Below are 11,436 nucleotides of genomic sequence, written 5' to 3'. Positions count from 1 at the left end.
TGACAGGAAAGTGACATCAAGCTTGGAATTGTTATTTTAACCTTGAAATCTTAAAACCTGAAGCGCGATTGAATTAACGCTCGACTTGTATGTAACAAAGCCTGTCACTGACTATTGTATTGCGTCATGCTTTGTTTCCTGGGCAAGGGACTTCTCCGAATATCAGTTTATAGTCAGGTTAGTTTAGGGTGCTGTTGCTTGTTTGTTACGAGGTGATTTTAGTTTCTGCATGGTATTTATGTAACGGTTTCATAGTTTGTTGTTCAATAGTCTTTGACAACATATTTGTAATGACAACAAACTTTAACCAAAACATTTTCCCCGGTCAACGGTTTAACATAGTTCAGTGTGACTATTGCGGGGATATGGTTAGGTTTATTTAGGCCTGAGCTATACATATACAGGTAAAATGAACCAATACTGCAACTCGCTGCTGTCACGGGTCATGCCCGCCGTTGTTGTTTACTGTGGCAACTAAGCGCGCAAGATAAGCACGAAGTAAATACCTGACAGGCTTTGGAGCATGTTTAAATATAAGTTAACTAAACGTTCAAAGCTTTGGCAAGATACGAAACCGGTGTTTACCGTCTGGTTAAACACCCGTGTTTCGTAGGAGTTAAATTGAAAACCATTTTCACGTCAGGCCTTTGACTGCCGAGTTTTACTGTAGATATAATTCCATATTTAGTGTAGTAACATAAGGGCGTTCACTTACGTACGAACAGTAATGAGTGTAGAACCCAATACCATTTTAAGACCAAAAGCTGTACAGGAGTCGGAAGAAGACACTTCTATGTCATGGTAAGTATTATGTCATTTTGTTTTTTACATAGAACCTAAAATCAATTGAATGAGATATATTTAGAACTAACTGAAGTTCTTGCGGTTGTAATCTTGTTTTTAGCGTGACATAATATTTGATTGTAAAATATTTTGGCTGAGTGTAATCTTAAGGCTAGAGAAGTAAGAATACGGAATATACAGCTAAATTTTGCAACAAAAATTTTGATTTTTGCACCCTAATTAAAAAATAACGAGATCAACTTTACGAAGGTGTTTGTGTGGCAATGAGTGCGTGGAATTTCCCAACTACCCGAACAGTTGCTGCAAACAGGATGAAGTTATCAAACAAAAATTGGAGTCAAACACTTGCATCACTACTCACGAGGACTTTGTAAAATGTTGTCTGGATAAAACTGTCTTGCATCTCTCTAGCGAAATTAAAGAACGGGAGCTTACAGAAAAAAAGAAAAGGTAATTACCCAATTAGGTCCGTCATTGTGTTCGGTGGAAAGTAACAGTTTGTGGGAAACCTGTCAGTGTATTTTTTCCAAGAGTTGATGGTGAAGCATAATGGCGTACTGGTTGTGCCAATTTACTGGATTTTTAACCCTTAGTTAACCCTTTGTAAAGGCATCGAGCCAATAAATGATAAGCTGCAGACAGCGCATACTGTTTCGATCTCTTTAAGGTATCGTTAGTGCAGCTGGTGGCAAGAGATCTACCGTATTGGCAGATGTAGCCATCTAACGGCGCTCTACCAGCTACACTGATGAGACCTTATATGTCGAAAAAGTATGCACTGTCTGCAACTTGTTAACCCTTTACTTTAAACCTGAGTAACTTTTCAGAGAATATCATCGAATCGCTCGACAGAACTTCACGAAAACAATATGGGGAAACGAAGGAGACAAGAATTTGCCTTGTTGTGCAGTTAAAAAGATTTTAAATAAATATCCACTTGAAAGGTACGGTTTTATGTGCTAAAGTGTGCGTTTTTAATGGTTTTATGTTTTCTCCCGGTTGTTTGTTTGCCAAAAGTGGACTGACTATTAATTTGCACTTAAACTTCTTCCGTATTTTTGTCTTATGGTTTAAGATTTACTGTCTAACAAAATAGGTAATTTCACCCCAAAATGAAAGCCTCCAAGTTTACTTTAAAAGTATTTACTTGTTTTATTAGTGGTGAACGGGATCCCTGGTTGATGGGGAGATTTGGAATCATGGTCATCATCAATATCGAGGTGTTATTGATTTGTTTTCCGTCTAAATTTCCACACTAAATACAATATAATAAAACAAAAAACTTGGGTTGTATAATTCTTACCAAATTCATTTTTTGAAAAACTTTATAGATACGTTTTTTGCATGTGTTTAGGTTTACGTCACCGATTACACAAATTAAATATTTGACAAATATATGTCTATTACGTCGATAACTAATTACTAGGGCGATTATTTTTTGACCTAAAAAACGAAAAATTTTGACCTACAAATTAAAAATTTGGAAAAATGTTGACTTTAAAAAACTTTTTTTTGACAAAATTTTGACCTATGAAGAATTCAAGTAGTTAAATTACGAAATATTGTACAAAAAGTTAAAAAAATGCTGTAGGCTAATCTAACTAGCGAAAGAGTGTGTAAAAGTCTGACAGAAGGGCAAAAATCTGAACACAGATCTAACTAGCCTTTTCTGAAAAGGGAGTTGAGTTCCCTTTTCTGAAAAGGGAAATGGGCTAAATAAAAATCACTACCAAAAATCTGCAGCTAAGACACAACGAAATTGTTCAATACATTTGTCTAAACGAAAGATACAAGAAGTATCTAAAGCAAAACCGAAGCAAGAGCTGTACCTAACCTGCAGCTGCCGTAAAAAGACTTGGGACCTACCAAAATTTTGCACGTTTTGAGGTGTGTTTAGCATCACGGCATATCAACCTAACTATTTTACTCACTTGATGGTTTATGATTCACAGTAAGTAGACAATGGGCCATTTACAACAGTATAAAGTAGGACACAAGGTGTAAAATGAAAATTTGCTGGCAGTGCAACCTCTACAACACCACGACAATGCAGTTTGTAAACAATTTTAACGTTGTAAAAATTTTTGACTTTGTAAACAATTTTGACAGTTTTTGACCTATTCTAAAAATTTTGACAAATTTGTGACTTTTTTTGACATGTCTAAAATAATCGCCCTACTAATCACGAAACTGCTTAAGTATTGTATTTGTTTAAACAAACTAAGTGTAAAGATGTATTTTTTTGTTGGCCGTGTTTTCGGACACATGTTATTGCAGTTATTTTGTGTAGAAATACCACAATCAAGCGGACCAACGTCACGGAAGCCAAACAGACGTAAAACGATTAGAAGAGTTGGCTAAAAATCTTAAAATGGATTGTATTTTGATTGAAGACGAAACCGTTGAAAATATTAAACGTTCATTTAACGAAGGTAAGGCTATGTGGATATTAACGCTGCATTTTCTTTCAATTAAATTTTCAACCTCTTCTTTGTGTCTAATGTAATGAGAAAGAATTAACTACCCGGTATCGCACATGAGATAAAAATAGTTTGTAAGTGTTTCACCGACAGCTATTTACAGTTAACCGTGATTTGTTTACAGCTTGCCAAAATCTGAATATCAACGATTGTTATTTTATTTGCGCTATTATGTGTCATGGAGAAACAGAAAACCTTTTAAGCGACGTCAATGGAGATTTGTTCAAATTGAGAAGTTTAACTGGATGTTTTAGAAAAGCAAATAAACAAAAGAACATTGTTGGACATTTTTTCGTGCAAGTAAGTTTTGCAGTTAAGGTAAACAAAATCTATATTATTATTAGTTTGACTATGCATGAAAATACCAGCTTTGCAAACGGTTTTGTCGTAGCCAACCTATTACACTGGGCAACAAAAAAATATTTTTTTACTGGTGTCTGTAATGTTTTAATTGATTTTGACTAATTCTAGTGCCCTGATTTCAAAAATGCAATCGGTTTATCTGTATCACATCTAGTTTTCCTGTTATGGTACATTCACGTTTGAAAAACAATCTATATGTATACACTATAGTGAAACTGGTTTCGAGTATTTTATTTGGAATTAACGTTATTGCAAGAACAAAATTTCGAATTTAATTTTAAATGTAACAGGTGGACACTCCTAACAAACAAAATTCAACACAAAAAAACAACAAAATGTTTCAAATTTGTAAGTTATCAGGTATATCAGGTATAGGCCTACACATGTACTTTGGTAACTTTCGGAACAAGGTGGCAGCAATATCGTCCTGTTTAATTGACCAACAGCAGTTAGCCAGGACCACATTATTCCCTCTTCCCTGACACGTTTCGTTTTACTGATATCCTGTTGGGACCTTTCAGCTTAATTCTTATCATTTATATCCCCTACGTTTTAAGGGAAGTGTAGCTTTATACTCATTTTCGTACTGAATTTTTCAGACCGCTTAATAACTTAGTTATGTACTCTTTCTAATAATTTCAGTCCCTTTCTACTGTTTTTGTCCATTACTGCAATATTCCAGTCAACATTAGGTAAGTGGAGTCTATTGCTTGTCCTAAACCCCTAAAGCCACATCGAAGTGTGCAAGATATGCACATTTGATACAGATCTTTTTTTTCTTTTTAGTTGTGTTGTATGGGTATTCACCAGTAATGTGGCATAAAACATCTTGGTAATTCATGCAACACCTTATAGATGACCTAGCCACTATTAATTTTAGTTTTACCACCTTGCTTTACTAGTCTGAAAATCACTCCATAAAACATGTATATATAGTTTAAAGTTACCGCTAGCCTGCACCAACCATTTTTAGACAGAGCATAGGCATAGAACGCATATTCATGCTATCAAACTGACTGCACTGTAGGAAATTGATGTGTATAATGTAACAAAACTTTAACAAACACATAAAAGCATGATTTTAAAGTCATTGAATCAATATGGTCATAAATTTTGATTTTGTAAATAACTTAAAAAGTTGATCTGATTGAAGAAAACCGTAATGATTTTTGTAATCAGCACCCCAAGATTAGTCAATATCAGTTTTAACATTAAAGACACCAAAAATTGTGTTGGCCAGTGTTATTTGTACTTTCACTGTCTTTTTGGAAAATAAAACAACCCTATTGTTTTCAGATACGAACACCACAGCATGTTGTAATGTAAATGACCAATTTGTTTTTATTTTTCTATGACTAGGCATGTCGCGGTCTTGACGCTTCTGTTGCAAACAACGACAGGTGCCACTTCGAGGATCCTTGCGAAGAAAACGTTTTAATCACTTTTTCAACAGTCTATGGTGAGTTTGAAAATTACATTTAAAACAACGCTACGATGCGGCGGTGTCAATAGATGGCGTAACTTTACACCAATTGAGACGTTTGTTTTGCGAATTACAGGTCATGTCAGTTATCGTAAGAATCAAAACGGATCACCATTCATTGAGGAAATGTGCAATAGTCTGCACCAGTCGCACAACTTGGAAATTATGCAGGTTGTATATATAGGTTTGGAACAGGCGAAAACCCTATCACGTAACGCAACTAGATTGGTCCCATCCTTTCACCCAAAATGATCAGTTTACTATTAGTTGGACGGTTAGTACTTTATTGCATGCACATATATAAGAGACCGAACCATCATTAATGCATTTGACGAACAACAAAACGGTAAAAACATTTTATCAATGATATGCGTTGGGAATTAATTTCTGCCCGCGGTAAAGCTGTAACATTTAAACAAAGATGTATCCTTATCAGGCTTTGGCAGTGATGAAACACAACTTGGAAAATCGCACCGATGCTCCAGAGCAAGCAAAATTAATGGCTACCACAACAACACGATTGACAAAGGAGTTAATTTTGCAAACAAAAACCCGCGAAGAGCACATGTCGTGAGTGTTGGTAGAACTATAATCAGCAGTTCAACAAGGCTTACGATTAGTTAACATTTCATATCAAATCTCTTCACAAAAATTAAGTCATCGTACTCTGCATTATAAAGTTGTTTCTTTTTTATAGGTTAAAAGTCTACGAAGCCCCTAATCGCAATCGGGGTCTTTTTCTTATTGTAGGCGACGAGGTAAGACACCTTTATTCTTGAGAAGTATTTAACACCTTATTTGTTACCAATAGGGAAAATGCATAGGGCACCGTTCCCCTCGTTTGAGCAAATAGGGTCTACACGGTGTTTGGACAACAAACTAGGACCAACCAACGCGTTTTGAGTATATCAAACTTAGTATAGTTGTTGCTTCCGGCAGAATAAAACGTGACTTTTGCTAAGGATTTAGGTACTCATGAGCAGTTATGTCAAATTACTCCTCTACTACTTTACAGGGACAGATGCCTTGTAGCCACAGTGCATTTTGGTTCTATCTTGTGAACCTGTAATATGTTTGTTTTAACTTTGTTTCAGATAAAGTTCCGCAATGACGTATGGGCACTTTGTGAAGTCGCAAAGTTTTTGGGAATTGATGATGATGATGTTAAAATTGTTTGCAAAGAACTGCAATATAGTGGAAAGATTGATTGCGTTGGAAGCAAAAAGGAAGCTCTACTGAAAAAACTTACTGAATGTAAGAACAATTTTTTGTATGTAAACAAAAAATTTTTCAGCGTCCAAAGTCCTATATTACAAATACAAAAAAATTCTATCCTTTACAGCCCATACCTAACATATCATCGATTGTATATTAATTATTTACCTTTCATTTATTCATGTAAAAAGTGTCCACATGTATTGTACGTTTTCGAGACTAATTCCAAGCCAAGTTCCCATAACGTGTTCAGATGTGCAAGAAAATTGCGAAAACAAGTCCTGTTTTGTATGTGCCATTATATCGGACGCTAACGAACACGACAAGTTTGTTCTGGAACACGAAAACGAAACTTATAACCTTAGCGAAGTGACTTCTTTAGTGCGAGGAAGCGCCGACTGGTGCGGAAAACCAAAGCTGTTCTTCGTACAAGTAAGATATGTTACAAATATAATATACTTCCATCTAATATCCGGAATACTACTAATTCAGCTATAAAAGTCGGGTTAATATGCCGTTTTGGAAACGAGAAAAGCAAACAAAGCATAACTCATAAAACAAAACTATCACCAAGTATTGAAAGATCGTTCATAGTTATTGTGTTTGGGATTCGACTTTAAACAGGCTAACTACGGTAGGGCGGGGGGCGTTTGTGTGGACCTATTGCAGGGGTCGGCAACCTTTTAGGCGACGCGTGCCAATTTACGTGTTATTTCCATGTGTTAATCACTTCGCGAGCCAACGTTATTCTAAATAATAGTGGTTCGTGCCAGCAGATATAAATAATAAAGAGAAATCAGAGTGTTTTGTGCATGTAAGGCCGAATTTTAAACAAGGGCTTGATAAAAACTATAAGCAAGCATTGCAACAGGTGAAATTGTTACTTTAATATAAACACGCAAATCGGTTGACGTGCCATGAAAAACCACCTCGCGTGCCAACCTTGTCACGCGTGCCAGGGGTCGACCCCTGACCTATTGTATGTAAACGTGCGATCCCACCATCTATCTTATTCACGTCTTACTATTGCGTTAGAAAATCTTTACAAAAGCGTTTTGTTTTTTGCTGTACCAGAAATCAAACGCCTCTTGGTCAACCGAACGTTTCATAAAAAAACTGGAAACAAACGAAACTTACCACCATCCGGATGCAGATGTCTTAGTCACGTTTTCGTCAGCAGGTAAACGTCAATAAGTGACAGAGAAAAGACTGTTCCATTTTCCAATGCTAAAAAAGAATCATATAATTTTAACATTTTGTTGCAAGTTAACATTAACAGGTCACTGAAAGTTTTAATCAAACTTTTTATTGTTTTAGGATTGGGAAACAATCAAACCAGAGAGGGCATATCTGCATTTTATGAAGTGTTGCTTCAATGTGTTGCATCTGATGGGCATCACGAATATTACGACTTGTTTAAGGTAATTGTATGGTAATGTACAACAGTTATTTGATGTTAAGGAAGCAAATGCTTCCGACTCCAAACCAGCTCACACAAAGTTGTTAAATATTAAGAGAGATATTTTGCCAATGGCATCGTCAGTTTCTAAAAACTGCAAACAACAAAGGAAATATTAAGGCAGAACCATTTGCTTCTTTATTATCGCTTACTGAAACAGTTTGACTCAGTGATCGTGGAAGACATTAACATGGCTACTATGTAAGGAAAGATCCTGTGAAAGGCTTTTAAAATGTACAACAGGCATGCAAAATTCCTTATTTCCAGGTTTTTGGCAAGGCTGGATGCCTAAAACATAACCTAGTGTTGAATTTGATATTGAACGCTTATCGGTAAGTGTCGCTCTGTCCACTAAGCCAAATCTTTTCTTTCATTGATTTTCGAAAAGAGCAAAACTATTTAGGTCCACAAGTAAAAAATAAATGCTCCCGGGCCAAAATATATCCACGGTTGATAGCCAATACAGTTCAACCTATTAAGCGCCGGCAGAAACCTTCCAAGAAGTTAAAAAAAAACACTTTCAATGAAACTAGGAATTTTGAAGGGATTGTGTAGATATAAATTATATTGAGTAGAACTGAAAACAACAACAACCTACATGTCGGAAATGAAGGGACACAAGTAGCTCTTATTGTTCATACGTAAAGACGCCTGTTGATAAGTGTCCAATAACACAACATAATTAGGTTAAATTAAATTTTAATCTGTTGGTTCAACATTTAAAATTTATTGTTTAGATACTCACCAAAGTTAGAAAACTGATGAAGGAAGATAATAAGGATGTTCCCTGGACACAAACGCAGCTGAGAAAAGAAATTCGCTTTCCAAAGTCTGGGCCAATAACTGAAGATAGATGAAAACGTTTTAATACATTTAACATGTGCATATAAATTGGTTTTCTTCAATCTATCTGTTCGTTTTTTTACCACAATGTCGACTCCAAATAAATTAATACAAGTTTTTAAAGTCAGTTGCATATATTTTTCCGTCATAAAGCACATCAATTTAGTTTTGTATTAGCCTTACCATATGCAAATGACGACAATGATCTCAAAATTGTGTATGTAAAGAATCTTTCCGCTGGCAAAACAGACGGAAACATTTTCTGAAGCGTGTTACAAAATATTGGTTCAACCACCTGTTTTTGTTGAGGAATCAAAAGTGAGACTCCACTGGATATGCTTATCAAGTGTTCCTATCTTATCGCCAATTCTGAAACCAAAAGTACAAAGTCTGTTAAGCAACACTTTTTACAGAAGCTTTGCCACTTTGTTTAACATTCACGAGAAAACAATGTCAGTGTTTTAGTATGCAGCGAAATTTTTTTTGTTTAAACAAGTAAACTTTGACAGTGACTGGCAAGCAATTCCAGCTTTGTTGCTAACAGCAAACTTTGTTGATCTTCAAAACAACAGGATTGCATTGACGTCGAATTTCCAATGCGAGCGCTAGGTTGCCTCATTTACAACCCGATCTTAACCAATTACTATGCAGTAATCAACTAAACGTAAGTTGGTAAAATACAAACCAACAGCTGATCTGTGATCGCTAACTATTACTACTTTACGTATACTCTCCAGAGTGAGTAAAAAATACACAATACCTACAGCATTAGCACATGGTCAACTACAAAATCCCAAGCCAACGAGCAGTAGAAACAAACGTTGTTTAGGCGCCGAAATACACTGGATGCGTTCGAAAACACAAAACCAAACGTTATTTTATTAACTTTTATGCTAACGTACTTGCAATAACTGCAATATGCTATTTTCAGTATTTTTATATTTAGTTTGTTTAAGTGTGCAGTCGTGTTTTACTATGATTTTTAAGTAACGCAAATACGTAATGGTATTGTCGCTACAGATACTGTATGTTATTTTTAATCTGTTCAAGCGACCACTGCATGCATCTTAATGATACGGTCATTACCGAACCAAACAGTCGTCATACAAAGTGGTACAATTTTTGTCAGCGTGATAGATGTGATCAATAAGCCAGATTGGACAGCATTCTCAATAATCGTTTACTTAATTCTATAGGCTACTACCACTGTGTAACGTAACAAGATGCAGTGTGATTTTATAATGTGAACCGGTAAATTATCTGTTATTCACTCTAACAAGCAAAAGAACAGTCAGTTGTGTGGAATAAAATAAAACTCATTGCTAAGTCGCATTAAGTGCAGTGCAATAATATACAGGGTAATGAAACCTTGTAGATAGGTAAAAAGGCAAAACATTCGCTGTGGCTTGTTAAATTATTGGTTATTTAATCCAACGCACCAGAGCATAGCCAGTTGTTTGGGATTAAACAGGAATTCCATGTTCTATATTTATCATTTACTCAGCATGGAAAATATGAGGTGACGCATAAAACTATGCAGGTTTGTGGTTCCGGTTTAAGAAGCATATTACAGTAAATGGTGCAGCGTTGCGGAACTGACGTTTCATCTAACGTCACAGTCAAATCAACATAGAGACGAAATTTGTTTAAGTTTTTCGCTGAAACCATATGTTTGTTTGTTCTCAATGTTGGCTGACGGTGTAACGTTAGCAACATACCTTAAGCTGCTGCGCTTGACAAGTAGCAAAAATAAAATATGGTGCCAAGGCCATGTCGCGAACAATGCGTATTTGACCTGGTGCGGAAGTTTTTGTTGCATTGCTTAGTTAGTAAACTGCCCATTACATCAATAACAAATAATTAGCATGCTTATCTTTAGGTGTAAGCTAAGGTTTGTCAATTTAGTTCAGAAATTTGTGTTCTTACAGCGAAGGGTTTACGAAAGGATATAAAATGAACCCAATGTTTAAATAAACTGAGATATCAAATTTGAACACTCGTCCAATAGACATATTAAACTGCATTTAATGTCGATCACTGTATTATCATCTGATTAAAATTTCAGTAAAGCGGCACAGAAGGAATGAAATAATATAAAAAGAAAACTTAGCATCCAATTAATGAACACCTTGTCAAATACCAAGGTTTATAGGTGACATATAAGACACAGATAAGTCATGCAAAAAGCTCAACAGTACCAAGAGCCGACTGTTAAATAAAGCAAACTTATCAAACCCACAACAACGTTTAAAGTGAGGTTAAATTTTGCCAAACGTAAATAAAACCTGCTCGCTTCGCCAAGTCGGATCAAAATGCACTGTCAATTAAAAAGGTTACAATGAAGAGTGTTCGGGTTGAACGTGTTTGATGGGAATCAAATTTGAGTTCTGCCAATGTTTCACATTTGGAGTTCCGCGTAGTAAGGTGACCATATAAAGTCGCGACGTGATGCGCCATAGTTCTGGCCTGTTCGAAAGCCAACCATCCGCGAAATCCAGTCATTCAGTTAGCTCAGATTGCGCAAAGAAAGTTGTTTAGATAGAAAGTGTATTGGCTATAGCTTGAAGTTATTCAGTGGAGATAGAAATTAAGAATTTCCCCGAATCACACAGACAGGTCGTCGTTAGCAAACACTTTGCTTTATTGCTGGGCGAAACCCGAGTTTCACACCTTAGCAAATAAGCCCTGCTATTCCTGCCAGGGTATAGCCGCAGCGGTTTGTTCTAGGTTTCTAACTTGTTGCGTTTCAACCAATGATTTTATAACTATAGAAACAGACACACCCAGAA

At 35.9% G+C, this 11,436-nt stretch overlaps 1 protein-coding gene across 4 annotated transcripts; it reads left to right on the top strand.

Annotated features, from left to right (window-relative positions):
• Nucleotides 1-4,979: 4,979 nt before the first annotated feature.
• LOC145219141 (uncharacterized) lies at nt 4,980-8,770 on the top strand. 4 transcript variants are annotated; one of them, XM_080086536.1, is made up of 9 exons: nt 4,980-5,106; nt 5,207-5,301; nt 5,567-5,700; nt 5,828-5,888; nt 6,225-6,384; nt 6,728-6,777; nt 7,420-7,525; nt 7,663-7,766; nt 8,542-8,770. In XM_080086536.1, the coding sequence occupies exons 2-9, from the start codon at nt 5,257-5,259 to the stop codon at nt 8,659-8,661; spliced, it is 780 nt and encodes a 259-aa protein (XP_079942662.1). In that variant the 5' UTR covers nt 4,980-5,106; nt 5,207-5,256; the 3' UTR covers nt 8,662-8,770. The 4 variants fall into 4 exon arrangements, with proteins under 4 accessions (XP_079942662.1, XP_079942660.1, XP_079942659.1 ...); XM_080086534.1 differs by having other exon boundaries at nt 6,599-6,777; XM_080086533.1 differs by having other exon boundaries at nt 6,581-6,777.
• Nucleotides 8,771-11,436: the final 2,666 nt, after the last annotated feature.

Source organism: Phallusia mammillata, chromosome 3 (assembly GCF_965637545.1).
Source record: "Phallusia mammillata chromosome 3, kaPhaMamm4.hap1.1, whole genome shotgun sequence".
Lineage (NCBI taxonomy): Eukaryota > Metazoa > Chordata > Ascidiacea > Phlebobranchia > Ascidiidae > Phallusia > Phallusia mammillata.
This window is presented reverse-complemented; position numbering and strand designations above follow the sequence as displayed.